The sequence below is a fragment of the Apteryx rowi genome, unplaced genomic scaffold (genome assembly GCF_003343035.1).
Source record: "Apteryx rowi isolate R43461 unplaced genomic scaffold, aptRow1 scaffold_8, whole genome shotgun sequence".
NCBI lineage: Eukaryota > Metazoa > Chordata > Aves > Apterygiformes > Apterygidae > Apteryx > Apteryx rowi.
In genome coordinates this window covers 5,530,501-5,552,152 of record NW_020451093.1, presented here as the reverse complement: position 1 = coordinate 5,552,152, position 21,652 = coordinate 5,530,501, and the positions used below count along the sequence as shown (strand labels likewise).

General features: G+C 39.1%; 1 protein-coding gene across 21 annotated transcripts in view; it reads left to right on the top strand.

Moving 5' to 3' along the window:
• The window catches only part of GTDC1 (glycosyltransferase like domain containing 1), a 193,130-nt gene that overhangs the window by 86,621 nt on the left and 84,857 nt on the right, over positions 1–21,652 (top strand). For 20 of the 21 annotated variants that reach the window (XM_026089026.1, XM_026089024.1, XM_026089043.1 and 17 more), the window contains 2 exons: positions 13,081–13,248; positions 15,884–16,057. In XM_026089026.1, coding sequence (XP_025944811.1) covers positions 13,081–13,248; positions 15,884–16,057 — 342 coding nt within the window. Of the gene's footprint in view, positions 1–13,080; positions 13,249–15,359; positions 15,379–15,883; positions 16,058–21,652 lie in introns of those variants that run through there. The other variant, XM_026089045.1, reaches the window with a different exon arrangement.

Below are 21,652 nucleotides of genomic sequence, written 5' to 3'. Positions count from 1 at the left end.
AAAAAAAAAAAAAAAAAAAAAAAGGGGAAATAAGGACTGTAAAAGTTGAGATTCATTCAAATAATGCAACACAGTGCAAGCTGGAAAATAAATGTCCATCTTGAACTGTCTCTGTGTAACCTCACTTAGTTTTTCCTTGCACAAGCAGCCCCGCTGAAGGAGGAGAGCTGCTGTGAGGAAGTTCAGGACACCGCAGCCCTATTCATGTGTAATCCCTCACGGATACGGCTTTGGCTTGATGCTCTTTGAAGAGTGCCCTACGCCGTCGTGAAGAGCTTGTGGGTCCTTGTTTCTATCAATACCTACGGTAATTAATCCAAGGACAAGGGTGAGAAGGAACAAAGAAATAGAGTTTTCTGAGCCAGTCCCTGGAATCATCTCTTTAGGGCAATAGGGGTGCGACTCCATGGAGCGCGCCTGCGAGGCCGGCTCCGGCAGACCGCTGGGCATGCGCTTCTGCACCGAGCGCACCCTCCGCCTTTTGATTGGTGTTACCAGTATGAAGGAGGAATTCAAATCACAGATAATATTGAATTATCCTTTGTACTCTGCTACAGCAAGAAGTACCAAGATACAGGCGCTAGCGGACAAAGGAGAAAAGAAATTTTACTACTTGTGTTTACAATAATTTAATGAAATTTAATATCCATTTTGGTGTTTGACAAGAAGTACAGATTACTTAAATGTCTGTACCTAGGAGCACAGGGCTGTATAAAGATCTTTGATTTTTAAAGTTAATTTGTTTCTTCCAACAATGTGTAGAGATATACACAGAAAATTAATCCCATATGATTCTGTAGCTACCAATGGTCCAGAACTTTTTTTAAGCTACTTTCCAAAGAATATCTCCAGTCATCTTGACAAACAGCTTGACGAAAGTTTCCTTTTCAAGAGCCCCTGAAAAGTTTTACATGCAGTCCAAAGGCATCACTGGAAAAACTGTGTTATTTGGAGACCTTGAGCAAAAATGTTTCACGTTGTTCGGTTTTTGCAGATATGAAAGCTTGTCGACCAGACACCTCGAACAGATTTTTAGCTTTCTGTGGTGGAGAGATGCATGATCTTTTCCCAATAACAAATTAGCTGTTGTCAACAATTTTTCTGGCCACAGTTTAAATAGCTTAATTTAGAATATAGTGCTGCACAGGAATATTGTGGAATTTGATAGAAGCACAGAAAATACATGTATGTATGTGTATATGTGTGCATGTATCTGTGTGTGTATACGTATACCAAAACACACGTGTTCATACATATCCTTTATATGCATGAAAATATATCTGAAAATACTGAATTGCTACGGTCTCATGAAGATAACGTTTTATTTCAGGAAGTCTGTCAAGTACTGGGGCAATCAGGGTCCATAAATGTAGACAGACTGACATGATAATACATGAATTGATTAAGCCAATAGACCCTGACTCTCTCTTATCTTAAACTCTGCCTTGGGAGCCCGAGTACTCGCTGTGGCATCGATTCTCTTTATGGCTCTTGATAAGTGAGATTTGGCCTCAGTTTCTTAATGATTAGAAAGCATCTGGTATTTTCTTCTGGCTTTGTTACGTATGACGTCAGCAGCAGAATCTTTTGGGTATTAATGGGGAATAGCACGCTTTCAGCATTGAATGCCTTATTTGTTGATAAGGTGAATTCAGAAGTTTAAAGGTACCATAGTTGCACCTAAGGTGTTGGGAAAAAGTAATTTGTAGAATATTCGGAAGCCTAAAAACATTATTAGTAGGTTAGACTATTGCTTTATTACTAGGTTTTTCCGCACGGGAAAAATCTGGAAATGTTCACTGTTTGGGGTGCTCCAGGACTGCTTTGGAGTTCCCTCGAGGCATTCTTGTCTCGGGCATCGCAGCCACTGCTGTCCCCTGCCTCTGCCCGAAGGGCTGGGAGGACAGCTTTCAGGCAGTATTTTTATGATTGTAGTTTTCTGTTTTATCCAAAAAGTAGAATCGGGAGATAGTACAAAATCAGGCATGCAAATAAGATTCCTAATGGGAAACCTCTGTGAAAACTTTGTGTCAGACTCAAAAAGTAAAAGCTTTGAAGAATTAGGTTTTTTTCTCAAACACTAGCCCTTGCATCCATGTCCAATATTTTCCCATGTCAGAAACTCCACATACACTGCAAAGCAACTTGCCTTGCATTAGACTTTTTTTTTTTTTTTGGTTTGCTCTCTTTTGCTGGTGGCATTATAAAGGCCTGTTATAATAACACGTGAAATAAAATGATAGCACATCAATAGAGATTACATTTAAAATCATGTTATGTAAATAGAAATAAATCTGCTTATGGTATATGCCATGCATGTTGCAGGTTTTATTTAAGAAATGTATGACTGAGGGGTTACACTCAATCCAAAAGCTACCCTTTCTGATCTCTGATAGAAATGTTTGTAGAGAAACTGTTCTTACGGCACTTAAAGCTTAATTCAGAACAGACAAAACAATTACTTTTCTGGAAGTTTGAAATATGTTTGGCAGCTTTTAAATTTAGAAGAGTATTTGTCTCACTTTTTTGAAATCTCAGCTCATTCAGCCACTTCGGTGTGGTCATTCAAATCTGGTAGTGAACGTGGGCTTTACCAAGTTCAAAAATGATCTAGTAAAAAAGTGGCTGAAAATAATGTTTAATAGATGTAGACTGTAATTTTCCTTATTGATATACTTCTGAATATTGCTATACCTACTGTCCGCGCGTTCTTGGTTAAGTGCTGGTTGATGTCGGTCTCCACGTGGGTCGGGGCTCTGTCAGCTCATATCAGCTGGTAGGTGGGATTCTCCTGCACCCTCGTTTTTTTGTGGTCTCGGTGACAGCATCACCTTCGGGGTGTGGGAATCGCTGGAGGGGGAGCTTTGAGTGCGCGGGAAGAACTGCTGCAGGTGCTCACGATCGTTCGGGGACAGTGAGTCTCTCTAGTTGGTCCCAAGTGGTATTTGAAAACAGTCATGATATTTGGTTTTGACATCTTCTGATGGCACTGTTTTTATTTAGGTTTTTACGGTACTTGGGTCTGGAGACTATTAAACATTGCATGGTCTTATTTTAGTTTCTTAATTAGGGAACAGAAGTGTGGCTAGCGTGGCTTTATCTTCTGTAAGGATAAATGATGTACATTAATACATTAACTTACTGTGTGACTGTTTCTCTTAAGAAGAGAAGGAAGAAGATTGACACTGCAAAATATACATAGTTTTAGAGTTGAAGTATTGCATGAACACAGGCCAGAAACATTTAAATTGTGGTTCTGATGGCAAACTCAACTGATCACATTGAATAGTCTGCTCAGCTTATATTAAGGCAAAATAGCTGTCACTATACTGTAGCAACAGATATTATATGTATGTGAAGGGCTATTGGGATAAACACACATTTGCACTTTCCTGATGTTTTTTAAATGTAATATTTGATTAAGATATATTCAAAAATATATTGAAATATATTTGAAGGAGTATACACTGTGAATATATATTAAAATCACTAAGTTATTCCTAATGTTCTGCAGTGCTGCCTGCTCCTGACAAACATCTGATACGGATCATACGCCTCTAAAAAGAGAACTTCCTCGAGCAAAATATCCTCATGAAAACAGTTTGGAGACACTCACATTCTTTCTCTCGCTCTCACTCGCATGTTACATTTTGGCACATTGTAGGAGCAGGTAGCATATCTACTACCTGCTGTTGAAAGTGTTGAAGATACTGAATTATTTATTCCATCTTCTGCACTATCCAAACTCGTTTTGGATAGTTTGACACATCTCGGTCTTCCATATGGATACTTCATGGTGACAGAGTTGCCAGCTGCTCAGGTTTTATGACAGTCTGAGTTTTTTCGAGGACTGTATTAGTTTTCTGGGAAGAATCCTGCTTTTTCTAAGTTCCCCAGTCTTATGCAGTGGTTATGTCTTGTAGGGTTGATAGTCTGCAGTGGAAATTTTTGTGAAAATGAGCTACCAGAGAGTCAGCTTCCATAAAAACATTTTTGAAAGGACTTGATGTTTATAGATTGACTGAGGTGAAATCTGAACCATTAGAAAAAATGCAAAATTCATTTGCTAAGAAAACTAAGTTCCATTTAGCAACAGTCTTCAAATTTATAGAAAACAAAAAAACCAACTGTTTAGATATCAAACTGTACAAGTAACATAAAAAACATGCAGCAGGCTGAAATATTTTGGACAACAGGATTTTGGGGGCACGTGAAATGTAAAACTGCTAAACAGTCTGCCAAGACCCTGCCTGTCTCCTCTGTGATTATGCAGAGTGAACAGGTCTTCCATTTAAAAACATAAAATGGATAAATCTGTAAAATTGGGAGAAGATGCGAGTTTTGAGTTTGCCAAAACTTTGTTAAAATAAAGGAAAATCAGCCGTTGTTTTCTTTTGGGCTTCAGTCACGCGCTCTGAGCTGATTAGAGCGTCTATTCGTATAAACCTTTCTCAAACAAAACTCTCCCTGCTTTTGGCGGGTCTGCTTACGCTGCAGTCTCAGTTTGCTCCTCCTTCATCGGGATAAGTCAGTCTTACTTGTAGCGAGGTCCGTATATCCATTGCATGGACTCTCCCTCTGCGTCATCCTGGAGTCAAGCTGGCTTGTCAGTCCCCGGCGGGGAAGCTGTTATTGCACCTTTAAGGAGCCGCTTTATTTATCAGCTCCTTTGGCTTCAGGTCGATCGATTCCTACCTGCCACAGGGCGAAGAAAGAAAAGGGAAAGGAACTTACTTATCTTAAGAGTGCTCAAGTTGTTGAATTCTGCTTTTATTGGCATGGAGGGTTCCCGTTCCCGTTACTGTCTCTGGGAATTTTGCTGTTTGCATCTTCAGTGTAAAGTCCACGCGTTGTTTCTTTTAAGTAATATCTCTTGCGCTCTCCTCGGAAGCGTGCAGACAAGGGGGGGGGGGGGATTTACCGCCTTGCTTCACAGAAACTCCTTGTTTCATTTAAACCTTTGTAAAAGGGCCTCCTTGCTTTCCAGCTGTTAATATGGACTTGCATTTCGCAATAGCAATGGCTCGCAAGCAGTCCGAGCTGGGACCTCTCTCTGTGAAAGCTGAACGTGCCCTCCCTGCTGTGGCCGTGGAGGGGTACTCGGAAGCGAGCTTGCTTTCACGTGCGTTTAATACTAGGCACCACCCCGGACACAAAATTATCCTTTTAGCTGGCTGCCTCATCCACCAAGGAAAAAAAAGTCACGCCTTGAAGCTGGCGCAAGTCCTGGAGCATATACACGCTGCAAAGTTCAGTGAGAAAAATGCTACTTTTTGCTTATTATCTCACGTCAAAGAGAAAGAAGGGTTTAGCGTTCTCCCTTTCTAGGTACTCAGGATATTGTGTCTCAGATGCTTGGAAATGATCAGTCGGCTCCCTCGGTTACTTGGCAGCTTCCTGGATGGAAATCATATGGCCTGCGTGAAGCAAACTGCAATGCAACTGCTTCGGTCCCATTCGGTGATTTAGTCATTGCTTGGCGTTGCCATTTCACAGTGTTATCTTTGTAACGTTAAGGAGTAAAGTCTGTGTTCACGGGCCCTCTACACTGTATATAGGGTATATATACACTGTGTGCTATATGTAGCTCACTGTGCACTGAGCGTCTAATACTACGAAAAATCTAAATTCATGGATTTGTAATGGACTCTTTACAGATAAAGATGGGAAAAATTAGCTGTTAATTAAGTCTGCAGATTCAAACCACCTTCAACAAGTACAAGATGGCGTGAAGTAACAGTCCGCAAAGTTTGTCGTTCACTTTTGCTACTAAATAGTAGTATTGTTCTATATGGTCTTAAGACTTTTCCATACTGGTACCACCTCTTGAGCATACTGCATTTTTCATGCCAGTCTGGCAAGTTTGTTTTTCTTCCAGAGCTGCACAGATAAGACGCCCACTGACATGAATCTGGAGAATTAAGAAAAATATATTTAATCTTAATTAAATGTTATTTAATTAACAGTTGGTTATTAATTTAAGTGAAGCATCAGTTTTACAAGCCTTTGCCCTTAAAAATGTCTTTTTACTCTAAATCTCTCTGCATCTTGTATGTTAACATTTGGTGGATCACCTGCCTTCAGAAACTATGTACCAAGGGTCTTTTTCTTGCTCTATCACGGCACGTATCTGACCAGAGTTCGTCCGTATATCTCATGAGCCACCCACCAGTGGCTGCTTTTTGGTGTTGGGATATTCCAATTTGCTCGTGTCATGTTCTGCTTTAATAAGATGCCTTGAATTCATTATGTGCTGTTGCGGTGTGCGAAATCTGAAAGAGGAAGAAGATGTGGATTTGTGGCTTTCTCCTTCCCCCCATCACCGCAGCTAGAGCTGCTGGGTCTCGACCTCTCTCGTCGTGGAAGCAGAGAGGACGATGCAGCCCATGGTGAACAATCTGGCCATTAAAGGAAAAATGTGCATCTGTCAGTAATTAATTGAAGCCAAATTTAATTACAAATCGGGGGGAAAGATACTACTGCACACTTAATAAAATTCAGGGACCTTCAGTGCTTTTACCTTAAAAAAAAAAAAGAAAAAAAAAAAAGGCAAACCCAAAAAGTCTATCTGAAAGAATTTATTTCAAGCTTACTGACGACACAGCGTGACACTTACTTCTTGATGTTAAATATAAAAGAAGTTATTTGATTAACTGCTTTCAAATCCTTTTCAGTATCTCTTGAGTTTATAGGTTGTAGAAAATGGTGGTAAATGTTTAAGGCCAGATCTTAACTACCGGCATGGGCATAGGTGTGTTGGTTTGCATTGGCTAGGGCTGTGGCCCCAAAAATTGGATTCTGAGGATGGTGCTCCAGTGTGACTTCAGGGCTGATTGTATGCAAATATTCGGATCAGCTAGTGGAGATAAAAATTCATGGGGAAAAGAAGGAATTTAGAGAGAATGCAAATAATTTCAAAGTGAAATAGTTAACTCGTTTATGCAACCTCTTGAATATTTTAAAGGTGAGATAATTGATAATATTCAGCTTCAGCCCAATTCTAGTCTTGCTGAATAACATCAGTAGGATCAGTAGGTTGAGACTGGAGGTTTTCAAATATTCCACCCCTGGTCATAATAGAAGTCTAAAAATACACGTGTCGTGTCAGGAGGAAAAGGGGGGAGATTGGGAGATGCAGTAGTGACGCTGGAAACGCAGCTCCCTTCTGCTCCCTGTGTGCGAAATAGCAGATGTTTGTGCAGATAGGTATGAGTTTTGTTTGGGATTTGATATACGTGGAGAAGGGGGAACTGATTTTGAATTCTAAGCAATAAAGTCATTTGAAAAATGTAACTGAGGTCTAGCACACTAGGAATAAGAATTTCTACTGTACTCAAAAATAATATAAAATGAAGGAAGAAGGAGATTTTTTTTAATAGAAATATCAAAAGGGATTGGCATTGTGAGTTCAAAACAAACCGTGCATTTGTACTGTGTTTTAGTAAACAAGACAACCCCCAAATCCAAAACTATGGAACTAGTAGCAGCCATAAATATTTATCACTTGTGTATTCATATGTACATATAGTAATTACAGCAAGAGGAAAAAATATTTTTCTTTACAATTAATATTTGTAAACGTTTATGAAAGTACATAACAAATAAATAAGACAAACACTTGGCTTAATTAAGATGAAAGGGATGACAACCCTTGTGATTTGTTCTGGAAAATAAAGGATGTTAAAATAGTAAGACTTAATTATTTCTGTAAACATTTCAAATTATGTTCTATGTAAAAAAACTTAATTTATGAGATATATATTAAAGTATCTAAGCATTTTTGACATTTGTACATTCCATCTCAAAAAGAAATTAGGGTTAATTTATTATTTATTATACTGCATATTGTCATATATAATCATTTATTAGCATTTATTATTGTTCAGAAATTCAGAGTCATCTATTGTTTATTGGGAAATGGAAAAGCATTTTATATCTGTTTGCAATTTGTGTATTCTCAGTATAGCAATAAAAATGAAACTTTTACAAGTTGATCAGGTAAAAATGCATGCAATAATAAACAAAAAGGACTGATTTGTTTAACTTTTCATGATTGACAATGCTATTTCATGTACAATTAATGTTACATTTGAATAGAGAACATAAAGCCTAATCATTGGAATTGTCCGAATTGCTGGGTGGAAATGGAGGAAACTTATGTTGGTGGGAAAGACGGAGGAAGCAAAGCCTTCAGGTTTGGTTTTGGGGAGCCTGAAGACACCAAGAAGAGGTGGCTTTTAGACCCTCAGGGTTTCTCAGGGTGAACGCGGTTCTGGCCGTACTTTGTGTCTTTTCCCTGCTCTGTACGTGTTTGCTGGGGTTGAAGGAGGCACCACCGCAGGGCACAGCGCCGTTGCCCACCTTCGCCAGAAGGATGAGCTCCTCCTCACCTCACTGCAAATGTTGCCCTAAAAGCTCCCATTTTTGCTATAAAATTTCAGTGTTTCTGGTCAGCTGGAGCAGATGTAGCCGTTGGCAGTGGTGTGATGTACTGCTCTGTGCTTTCCAGTTATGGATGATGGCTTGGCGCGTTGCAGTACCTGTGTGATCTCACGTGGTGTCCTGGCTTCGGTGTTGAGTTTGGTGGGAGTTTCAGCTACTACACTTGGTCAAGATTTTAGTTTTAGATTTTGCCCAAAGGCACTACCTCCAGCATCGCACTGCCCTGCTGAGAAATGGATGAAGGTCAAGGCAGTGAGTGCCACCTAATGAATATTCCTTTTCTTTTGTACCTGTTTCCCCCAAAGGTCTGGTAATTGTAGTGCTACTCAAATCTAACTCTGCTTTCTCAAAATACCACTTGTGACAAATTAAGATATATATATATTAGATATATAGAGATATTTCTAGACTATCAAATCTTCAATCATAAGCTCAGTTTACTGTGAATGTAGTTATTTTGCAATGAAGCTTTATGGACTTAACTGTCATGGGCACTGTAGGGAAGGTCGTGCTGCTGTGGGATCCTAGGTCTGCCCCAGGTGGTGAGTCCTTTGGGTGTCTTGGTGCTGACCGCGCTTCCGCGACACCCACGGGAGTTTCCAGTATGATCAGGTGCTGCTCTGAACTGGGAATCGAAGGGTTCAGTCCCTCTGTAGATATTGTGTCGTCTCCCAAGGGAATGGCAAAATGTGTTTTTAGTTAAGTTGCATAAGAATTTAATTGAAAGGTTTTGGGCAGTTTCATACAAGAGTAAATCATAACTGTGATGCAGAGATTTATAAAGGAAAAATACTTTTGCGCCTTTACTTTTATACTTTACTTGACATAAATGGAAATCTATATTGGTTTGTTATTTTGTCTGCCGGTAATTAAAAAAAACACGGTAGAGTCTTTTCTATTTTGCTTATTTTCAGTCTTTTGGAATACAATAATATGAAAGACACAGCAAAGGTCAGATTATCCCGCGTGCACATCACAGCTCTGAATCTGCAAATGTGATCTACTTGATTCCCATGAATATTAGTATGAATTAAGCACATGCTTAACTTAATACACATAAGTAGTTCCACAGAAGTCAGGAGGACTTCTAAGAGATTCAAATTAAGCACAAGCTTAGTGGCACTGCAATTTGGCCGGTCTCCAAGGCAATGGTGCTACTGCATGTGCTGTGGATCTGGCTTATGGAGGAAGGTCATCTGTAACCCCCCCCAAAATACTTGGGGATGTTTGCTGGGGATGGCTAGGGCATTTGCTTTAGAAATGTGACCTTCAGCTCAGGTTTTTTGATAATTTGCACCATATATTTATTGAAGGGTACTGTATATATTATGTGTCGTAGTGCTGATGGGTCTAGATAAGGATACTATAATAGCAGTTTAAATGTGTTTTTTGTGAGATGGTAAGCTAATGATGTAGCTGTTAATTTGAATTTAGCAGACGTTTTAAATATAGGTTTCTCTTACAGAGACAAAAGTTGCAATTTAAAGCTCTTTGGTGGTCTAAAAACAGCTTAATTCTCTAGTAGCATGGTAATAAGTACTAATCCAGCTTATACAGTGATTGTAGTATGTCATGTTTGTGAAAGATTGCCTAACTCTGCTTTCTCTGGGTTTTATGTTAATTTTTTTAAATTAAACATAAAACCTTATAACATCTTTATGCTGAGATAAACTGTTCAATTTAACTTGTGCTCAAGCAGCAGCTGTCAGGAATTATCATGTTTCGAGCGTTCTTGCTATCACCTTGTGTCTTTACCTCCCGGATACACTCGGTGGGATGATAAAGCTCACCTTGTTAGGATTTATTACTTAAATAATAACCCGAGGTAAAATGAAAGTTGATGTCACGTAGAATGACAACTGACATATATTTATGTCGCACGTTACATTATAATAAACTTTCCTTTCTTCCCCTTGTAATAGGTGTTAAGTGGCAATACAATCCGGCATATCCTCCAGTGCCCTGCGTGAGTCCATTAGCCACGTACATGACTTCTCGGTGGGCATGTTCACAGCGACTTGTACTGTCAGGTGTTATTTAAGCTCACGAGACCTAAGAAATTGGTTATTGCTGGGAGTTAACAGCTTTTATGCCAGCCAAGAAACAAAGATATTTAAGTGCATCTGGTGTCTGTTGGATTAAACTATAGAAGCGCTGTGAAGTCATGCAAGAGAATCGGAAAGGGTGTTTTGCAATGCTGTGACCAATTTAACTTTTTATTTTGCAATGAGAAATGTAAGCAATGTCATTTGAGGTTCTAAATCTGAATTTGCTAGTAATTATAACAATTTTCTCTTGACACTGGTTTATTTATGAGCTGGGTTTATTCATGAGCTGTCTTATCACTCCCCGTTTCCAATGTAGAAAATTCAGATCTACCTCTTTGCGGCTTTCCTGGTTCGTGTCCTTGCTTGCCTTATTAGAAGGCCGCCTCTAGCTCTAACGATGATGATATATTCCTTCAGTTTCCCCCAACCAGTACTGCAAAAATTATTTTCCTTTCCTGTGGATATAACCATCCTTTTCCGTATTCCTCTACTAGTTACTGCTTTGTCCGTCATAGTGAGTTCAGACATTTCAGAACTGCACAGTTTTGTCCAGTCTTGAATCTTGGATCTCATTTCTCGTCGTGCTCCCCGTTGCCCTTTTCTCTCCAGCAGTAATGTTAACCTTGACACCCCCACTGTGTTCTCTTTCCACTCTTGCTTTTGTGTCTCGCGCCATGCTGCTTCCCCATGTTTTCAATCCCAATGTGCCATATATTATTTTCCTTTCTTCATTCAGATGCAACCAAGTTTATAGACACTATTCCACATCAGTTCAGTTTGCTACATAGCTTATCGCAGAAAAAGAAAAGTTGTCTAAAAATAAGTTTAATGGAGAAAAAAAATGAAAGAATAAGCTGTGACACAATCCAGAAATATCCTGAATTTTGCCAAGTAACCATTTAATCTTAGTACTGTAATATTTGGCGTTCTTTTTCTCCCATTTGTAATTTTCTCTTCCTCATTCTCTTGTTTCTAAACTTCTCTGAGCAAGAATATTATATTGTCTGGAGGGAGCTTTCCTACCTCCAGTTTGACCTGGCATCCAGGTCATTGTGGGGCCCAGAGGTTGTTATTACTCCTCATGACACATACGTGATGGTATACATAAATATATTCCTTGGTCTCTTTATGGCTCATAATGAACCAGTGCTCATGTCTTAATTGGCATTCTATCTGACAGTCCCTTTAGAAGAGCAAATATTTGATGAACAAGGGAAAAACGTTCATATCTTTCTTTAGTAAGCCTTTCAGAAGATCAGCATTGACTCAGGTCGGTGAAGATGGATATTGGATCTGTTCTCTAGGAAGTGCTTGTTCTAGAGATACAGATTATCCAGGAATGTTGTCATAACCATAAATATGGTTATTGTAGTTACTACTATTTGTTGTAAATAATCATTTATATGGTTATTTTGGGTCATCGGCAAGTTTTAAGGTGGACAACTAGAATCAGTTTATTAGATCAGTGATGTCAGTTTGGTGGTATTCTTGAGCACTAAATCCATATAAAAACAGGAAAATTTGAAAAGATTTTAAGAGAAACAAACCTTTCATGCATCGAATTCTGAATCTGTACTATTAAAATGGTGGACAGCAAAAAAAAAAAAGAAAAAAAAAAAGCCAGAAACATGCTATGCCGAAAACTAATTTATTAAGGCTTAATGTTTTATGTGCAATAAATACCTGTTCTCAATATTTTTATCCCTTGTGCTGAGAAATTTATAAGACAAATTGTCTACAGCTCTGCAGTTCTCGGTAGTTTCAGAATGAAAGCAGTGCTAGCCAGAGGACAGCGGATGGTTGCGTGCTTTTGGTGAAATGCTGGGATATTTGCCCCTGGTTTCAGTAGGGTCAGGATTTCACATCGCACCTTTAAATACATTCATTGTCTGGTAGTCGAGTAACTTGTACAAGGTTAAGATATCGGCTTGCTAGCGCTGTTTTTGCCCGCTTTATCTAATTGAAGGAAGTGTGCAATGCTGTGGACTGTGGAATAGCAGGAGTGATATGGCAATACTGGGGTACAGGGATACAAACTACCTTTCGTTATAGAGGATACCTAATAAAAATGAGAAAATAAAACATAGAAAAAGAAAAAGGGAGGAAAAAAAAAGACCGTACTAGATAAGTGTACTGTATAAATCAAAAGGGTTTATGTCATAACATGAACATGTGCCATTCGTGCTCATATATTGAATTTCAGTAGTTGGTTGCATAAAGAAGTAAAGTGTAATGAAACTGGCAAGCAAAGTATTCCCTAGTCAGCCTTATCTTTGTTCCATTTGTCCTTCAGATACAGCTTTTCTTGCCTTTTTCAATAAAATCCATCCAGCTTTTTTATTTTGCATCTCTCTGTAACTGAGCTGAGCAGACCAATGAGATTCGGTGCTTTTCTAGTCGAGTTCTTAGCAGCTGCGTTTTAAGAGATCAAAACTTCGAGCACTGCTACATGGTATTAAGGCTCAGCTATTGATGCGTCCCTATAGGGGTTATGTTTTTCCTGGGGGGGGGAGCCGGGGAGGAGAGGGGCGGCGGGTGGCCCGCCTGCGCCTGCCCGCGGCCGCTGAACACTGCTCTCCTTGTTTCCTAGGGTCCTCTTTGCGAGCTCCGTGCTTAACCTGGCTGAACTCGTGGCCCTGCGGCCTGACCTCGGCAAATTGAAAAAGGTCCTCTACTTCCACGAGAACCAATTGGCGTATCCTGTCCAGAAGTGCCAGGAACGGGATTTTCAGTACGGCTACAACCAGATCCTTTCCTGGTGGGTGTTTCTCGCACCTCTGCGTGGGGTTTAAGGTATTCTTTCACGTGCAAACTTCCGGCATCGTACGCCAGAGGAGTCCTTCTCTGCTGAAACGATGGCAGCCTAGCAAACAGGCACAGTCCCAAACAGATGCGAATAAAAGTGCTTTGGCATAAACAGGCAGAGACGATCCACTTTAGCAATAAATCGAGATGAGTACATAAAGTCGGCTTGCACTACATTCGGGCGGCCATCGCGTACCTGTTAGCTGTGCAAATTTTGACCTATGTCGCAGCCATAATGAGCGAGACACTTGGTCTCGCATCCACATAGCAAAGCTGCAGCTCATCAGCTGTTGCTTAGCCATAGCTTTTACTGCATCCAACTGAAATTATAGAGAGGTTTTTAGGGAAATAAACAGAAATTAAAATGTACTGCAGCACTTTTCTTGAGAAGAGAGGGCAGTAAACATACCAGATAAATCCTTATATTTCTTTCATCTAGTATTCAGAGATTGTGCAGTGCTAAAATACCCAGACATTTTAAAGGCTGTGTCCTTTATTGTTACTAAAAACAAATGCATTTCTTGAATCTAAGTTAATGAAAGAAGTTAATAACAGCAACACGGAAAAGCTTTGTGGTTAGACGCTGTACAAACCTAAGTGAAACAGCAAAACTGAGTTGTTTTGAATTGAAATAAATTCATTTACGTGATCTTTCTCACCTATCTGTTATTAGGAGAATTATTAGGAATATGGATTGAGTCTTTTTAAGTATATGTTAAGCTTTTGCATCTTTAAAATATAAGCCAGTTGATATTCAGATTTCTCAAATAATAATCTTTGTATACTCTGAACACTCTGTAGCTGCTTTTGCCACTGCATTTGCAAGATGTTTCAGTCACTAAGTAGCAATGATGTGAAAATATAATGAAAAATCTTTCGAAAATGGTAGCAGCCATCTTCAGATTTACTGATATAAAAAAAGCGTGCTCTTTGGTACTAAAGCAAGGAATATTTTTGTATATATATTTTGCTTTCTCATGGCAGTTATATTTTGGAACACGAGTTCCTCTTTTGTGAGCTGACATTAATCTGCAAAACATGCATTTTTAAATGAAAAACTATTTTCTTTTGCCTCAAAAAAAAAAGACCACTATAGTTGCTTGGTTCTGTCTCCTTCAGCCTCCAATAGCTTCTCTATGTAATTATATAATATTAATCTTTCATTTTTGTCGCTGCAGAAATCACATTTTTAATAGCAAATAGAAGACATCTCCTCTATATTGCTCCTAACTACCTACTGGACGTTTGCAAAGGCAATGAAACAAGCTGCCTACTTTTTTTTTCTTTATAGTTTATGAAGATTTTCTGAACCTTTTAGTGTTTCAGGGTTTCTTTCTGAATCTTTCCATCTTCTAAATCTGTCAGAAATACTTGAAATACGAAAACATATCGTTCCAGTTTTGCTTAGAGGTTTTGGAGACAATTGGAAGTGGAGCGCTTTGACTCTTCAGGTTGGTGTTTTGAACCATTAAGAAAGAGAAATTTTCTTCTTAATGACTCTAAAGGGTTTATGGCATACTGGTAGTAACTCACACTTTTAACAAGGACTGAAATTCCTTCCCTCCCAACTGCTCAGGCAGGTACGACGACAGGATCTCTCTAGTATGCCAGTGAAATGCTGAGCCTCCAGGAAAAAAAGGTTGGAGAGATGAGGCTTAATGTACAAGACAAGCAGAGATGAAAATGTTTGGAGCCTTTGCTAAATGTCAAAGAGCAGCAAAAAAAGCGCGAGGCTCGTGTTGTGTTTTGTGTCCTGCGTAAGTCGATTCGGAAAAGGTGGCTGCGTCGTTGGGGGAGATGTGAGGGAAGCGCAGGGTTAAAAGTCATAGGTGGGGGAGAGAGGGGGATTTCAGAGAACGTTTCAGCTCCCATAGCCTAGTTGAAAAGGATTCTTTCTCTCTCTAATGCTTTTTTGCCTTTCCTGCTGACTCCTGCTGCTTTTGTGAGCAGTGTCAGTTTTCTTTCTTGACCAGACAGCGGTGAGATGCAGTGAGGATGAATGACAGCCTCTCACCTCAAATATACTTTTCACCAGCCCAGTGACTTATGAACACATGTCCTCAATGTATCTTATGACCCATAGGTCTGTATTACAATATATAACATATTGAGAAAACCAACTAGCCATAAAACATTTCTTACCTCTGTTAGAGCATTGCATGTTTGCCAGTACAGCTAAGGTTGTGTCAGCACTTCCTGGATAAACTTCCAGATATTTCAGTCTTTTGAGAGCTTTTTGTTTCTCCAGACTGAGAATCTCAGTGGAGAAATAATACCTAAATGATCATTTAACCACATCTTAAAATTATTGATCTTGTTGGTTTTAAAACAGAGCACTAAGGAACAAACCATCGTGTTAATATACCAAATTATTTTTCAAATTTTTTTGATGCTGTTTGCTATATTATATATTTTGTGCTTAGTAAATGTACTCTTAATTGAGATTATGTATGCGTAGGTTAAAAAAATAAGTAATAACGTACCATTTCTCTAATATTCTCTAATACCTGATGCACTCAATCAATCTTTTTTTTTTTTGTTCTTTTTTTCTAGCAGTAAGTTTCATTAATCTTAACCACTTTTTACAGTTTGGTTGCTGATGTCGTTGTGTTCAACTCTGCTTTTAATATGGAATCATTTCTTACATCTATTGGAAAATTTATGAAGCTGATACCTGACCACAGACCTAAGGATCTGGAAAAAATAATCAGACCAAAGTGCCAAGTTCTTTATTTTCCAGTCAAATTTCCTGATGTGAGCAGGTCAGTACGTTTTCCGTCTCATAAATTGTCTCCAATCTGTCAAAACTGCCTGTTTATTGTGAAGTTTTAACCATTCAGTTAAAGCATTGTTAATTAAAGATCTTGATAACATGCAAAAGTCAAGCGGTTGATAAACTGATTTCTATAATCACAGGCTGTTCAGGTAGGTTCTGATTCACCAGCACGGGCATGAGTAGTCTTGCCAAGCATGTCCTCAGTCAGTTCATGTCATACGAAATTATATAGTTCAGTGAGAATCATTTCCCAGCTTGTTTTAGTTTTTAAAATGTTGACTATTCCTCAGCTCTGTGTATTTGTTTCTACAGCGGAGGTCAAGGAGGAGAAAGAAATTCTAGAGACTAGTAAAAGTGATAAGTCTGTAGTCAAGAAGCTATATTTCCCTTGGTATGTTGTAGTGGGATTTTATTCCCTCCTCCCTCCACTACCTCTCGTTTTATTGCCTTCCAGGTAGGTGAAAAGCATTTCAGTAGCATAGAGCAGACTTGCATATTTTGGCATTAGCTGCGGTTGTAGATGCTCTTCATTCTTCCTCAGTTACTCTGAAGGACGTTTTTTATTGCCCTTGTTTCAGAGCCCATCTTGAAATTAGCAGTGGGTTATGTGGCTCAAAGGGAACATTCGCTAGATCCTTTTCACTTTTGATTAAACCTGGCACAATTGTTTCTCCTATTATAAGGAACTCTCCTCCCACTGAACAGGAACTTTGCTTCAATGGGACCAATACTAAATAGAGATACTATGATTCTGCAATTTGATTATACTCTTAAAAACAATGTGATGCCTGGTGCATTTTTTTGCTGAAATACGGATAGAAAGCAGTGTAATGACTCTGCAGGAGTCTGGCTTTTGATATGACAGTAAGTTTTGGTCCCTGACCAGCCTGTACTTGCAGCTTATTTCAAAGACTGACTGTACCTTTGCAGTAGTTTTGGGCAGAGAGTTTGCTAGTACAGGCTTAAGGTCATGCACTCTATCAATGTTTACATTGCAAGGTTTGCATTTAAGGAACTTGGAAAACATGATATTCTAAAGCACAGTTGCAGATCATTTAAAAATCCATGTCTAAAATTAAGTCTTTAAATCTATGCTTTTGGCAAATGGGTTAAAATCCTCCAGTGGTACTTAGGTGCTCCTTGGGTTGCAGTGGAGGTCAGTACCAGTGTATATTTGAGGATCTGCTGCTACTTCTTAGACCGTGTTTTTAAAGAGTGAGCAAATGCTGTGGATGCTTAGGATGATATCGAGCCATTGTAAAAGGGTCTTGTGTTGTCTGAAATACCTTAGTTGTGTGGCCAAAGCCTAATTTTAGAGGTGAAGGTGTAATAATACCGTCTTACATTAACGGAGGCCTTTTGGACTTGTCAGCCTCGGCAGATGGGGTCAAACGAGACCAATTCTGCCCACGCAGACTGGTCCCGTGCCGTTGGTGTGTGCAGTGGGCCCCTATCTGAACTCTTTGCCCAGAGCAGAAGGTGCTTGAACTGCTCAGTAGTCTCCTCTCAAACTGGTAGAGCGAGAAGATCTCATTTTACTGTATGTTCTTCTTAAGGTTCTGCTTTTGTATTAAATCTTGTCTTACAAAGTGTGACACCTTCCACGTTTTTATTGTAGTTGTTGCACTTGAAATTATATCTAAAAACTGTTTTCCGTGGCAGATGGACAAAACTAAGATGTTGTGAAGCATAGCTGTGTGACCATACAGCTTGGTCAGCACAGTAATTAGAAACACACATTAATATCAGCTGTATTATTTCTAATATAAATTTTATTCAAATGCTAGCTCTAGACATTAAGTTCTGATTTTTAGACAAAAAGCAATATCGTAACAGAAGAAAGGGAAGCATAGGAAAGGATTGCTTTTGCATAACTCTGAAGTTCTTTGGGTTTTGACCTTCAACTGCATCCAGTACTTACTATTTCTTTACAAGATCATGTTTTAAATAATGTTGAATGCACCTGTGGCAATTGAATGCTGTTTATTAATTTAGACAGTATTACTGTAGTGACTGAATGGAGATTGAGGAGAAGAAGGTTAAGAAAAATTGTGGCCAAGCTAAAATTTATAAAGCAAGCTCTTAGCCCAGAGTGTTTTTCAAGTTATTTTCAAATGGTAATTTGCTTTATCCAAACCAAACTCATACAGTGTAAGTAAGTGATTATTTGCATGACTGACAATCATTTCAATGCCTGCAGTCTTTTTAAAATGCATAATTTTGCTGAGATGTTGGGAAAATATTTAAAAATTCTGAAGGCAAAATAACCAGGGTGATTTTTTTCTTTACTTTGACCTCTTTTATTTCGTGTGTGAATGTCTAAGGGTATGTTTGTGTCTTAAATGTAAATTTTATTTGGACTTAGGAGGGAGGTGATCTGACCAAGAAAGCATCCTCGCTGATAAGATGGTGATAGCTTTAGAGATTATGTTACGTTAATATGTCATTTTAGGGCAAAATAAAAATAAATACATCTAACCCTTGATCAAAACAGTGTAATAAAGCAGCATGTCACACGAGTAAATCCTGTAATGTGTTTACCTTTAATGTAATTACTGTAGATGATTAGTATATAAAATAGCACAATCAGCATAGTAAAAGATCACTTAAGAGTGAAGGTATAACGATGGATTGATACATTTTGGTGCAGTAGAGAAGTTAACCTCGGAACTACTTGTGAATGCTGTTAGATGTACCATTATGCATGTGCACAATATGCGTTTAGATATTGCAGATGGCCATCTGATCGCTACTTTTCTACTTCCCAGAGGAACATATTGATGCTTTTTTATGAAATACTTCTTTTTAATAAAGATTTGTCATAAGGGCACACACTGGCGTTCCCAAGGCACACAACCGGACCCTGGTCCTTATCTCACAAGGAGAAGAGATGGAAGGATTTGAGGCTTTAGCAGAATAAGAAATTTACTGCCCTGATCCTCCTGGTTTGGGGCTGTGATGATGCCTAGCTTCCTCAGTGCATTCTGTGAAACCAGCGCTGCTCCACACGTGACAAATACTCTGTCATTTACTACTTCAAATTCTCCACTTTTTACATTCTGATGAAGTATATTATGTAGAAATAAATATATATCACAATACTTTTAAGCTTACAAACAAATAAAATGCCAAGTTAAGGCTGTCACTTCATAGTGCATAGGTGCTGCAAGGGCTGTAGAACAGTAGGTGATTTTACATGCCATATGTGCTACCATACTTCTTAACAACGCTTTGAATTAAATATCTTGTAATTCAGACTTACCTTACGTTGTCATTTGTTACATTTCAAATTCTTAGGCGTTGTAATGTAAATGAAATGCTGTATGTTATTTTTTTCTTTTATATAGTCTGTATCGATGTCATATATTTTTATTTTTGCAGTCAAAAACTAGGGCCCAAGAAAAAAATCCCCTTTCTACAGATGTTGTCTTTGGTACACGCATCTCCAAATGCCAGTGAGCATCACTGGAAGAACAACACCCCTAGCAGTTCTTTGCCGATATTTTGTGCTAATTCTCTCAGTCTGTCTGAGACTTTGGCAGCTGGGTCAGGCTATATATATACTCCTTGGAATTCATTGCAATGAAAACTGTAATACAGATTTTGGTTATTATTACTGTTCCTCTCATTGTAGTATATCTTTGCTATTATCATGAAGTGGTAGAAAAAGAAAACGTTCTTATAAGCCAGAATGAAGTAACGTTCCTAAGAGCTTACAGTGCACATTGGAGTAAGGTGGAATAATAGAAAAGACAGCATGAGAGGACTAAGATTACAGTGGAAAATAACAATAGCTTCTTTTTAAGTGGGACTTGTTAGTTGATGTCTTGTACTATCCGCATTACACATTTTGAAGTGGAATTAAAGATTTTAGAATGCTGTTTCTTAATTTGCTTTTATAACGTAGTACAGTTAACGGGGCGTTTTCAACCATTTGATTTTATATTATTTAGTTATGGTGTAAGAGAGGCAGAGTTTAGAGAATACTTTATGGCCAGTCAAGGGAGTTCCTGACTAAAGCACAAGTTTTTAAGAGACACTGACAGTGTCTCTTATACAGAAACCAACTGTCAGGAAATGCCTGGTTTTGGTAATAATAATAAAAAAAAGAGGTCACTTTCATCATTCAGATCAGACTTGCAGTGCTGAACTTCAAACCTCTTTGTAGAAAACTAAGAGCTTCCCCCTTCCTCCGTAATCATAACAACTTGCAATAGCATTGCTGTGCTGGAGAAATGCAGACGCCGACACTGGGGGCAAGGCTGCTATGCAGGAGAGCCCAGAGCTATAGGTGGGCGCCGGGGACACGTCTGCCTTGCACAGCGCGGCGCTCGGCAGAGCTGCCCCGTGAGCTCGAGCAAGCTGCCTTGCCTATTGGAAGCCATATGCTTTAGAAACCATGCTCTTTTCGGCTAATTAGCCTTCCAGTGAAATAGGATATATTGGCTTAGGTGGAGCTCTGTGCTAATGATAGTGGGTCTGGTGGTAACTCGGGCATCTCCGTGGTGCCCTGCACTCTATCCGGTAGGCATGTCCCCCCCCACTGCTGAGGTTTATGCATAGTTAGTGTAATTAGTGCCAATAGACTGCCCCTACCTTGGAGCTTGCAGCTGAAGAACCAGGTGATGGAAATTACTCCCCTGAATGTCTTTGCTCCTCACCTGCTGCAAGCAAATTTGGAGTTTGTGTTGGCATGCTAAGACAGGTATGCAATGCTTGCAGGATCTGGGACACAACGCCTATGGAGGAGAAAGTGCAATATTGGTGTAAAACTTGCATGAAATGGAGTCTTTCAGTTCTGGTGTCTTGGGTCGAAGGTTGGTGCCTTCTGTAGCTCAGGCCTGAAAGCTAAGGGCAGAGAGCTGCAACTGCAGCAAAGGATGGGGTGTTGAACGTGGATGTTGGACTAACCCTTTCTTGCTTTCCTCTTCCTTCCATGTGTGCTTTCGTGGCCTTTTGGGGATTACCTCTGCTCCAGGCTGGTTTTCCAGAGGCTGAATATGCTAGTATCACCCTCAGCATAAGCCTACTGGTGCCCTCCTAGAGGAGGACCTGACTGAGCAGTCTGCTGGGTTGTATTTGTTTTGCAAAACTTCCTAAAACTAATTTCTTTTTATCTATTCAGAGACAAAGAATAGTTTTCCTGAGTCTCTTTTATCTGTCGTATAGGTATTGAACTAAATGCTATCATAATAACCATTTAGTCTCACAATAGCTCACAAAGATACTTAAGCAGAATTCTCTGTGCAACCTAGTTTTTTATTATGTTGGGTACTGCTCATGTTGCATACAACACATTCCCATAAAACTTGCATTTTGTATTTACAGAGAAATTTCTCTGGAGAGTTAAGGTCTTGTAAAACATTCTTGTTCTACAGCATGAACGAATTATTATACTCTGGGGCATTAAAAGTGAAGTGTACTGAAGAAAAGAATTTTTTCATTAAAATGCAGTTTATATTGATAAAACAGATTACTAACATTTGATGAAATGTGAAACTTGGATCTACCCATATCGCTAAATCGCCAGTAGGTTTATTTTGGCAAGAAGAATAGTATGTAATGTATATCAGGACCAATC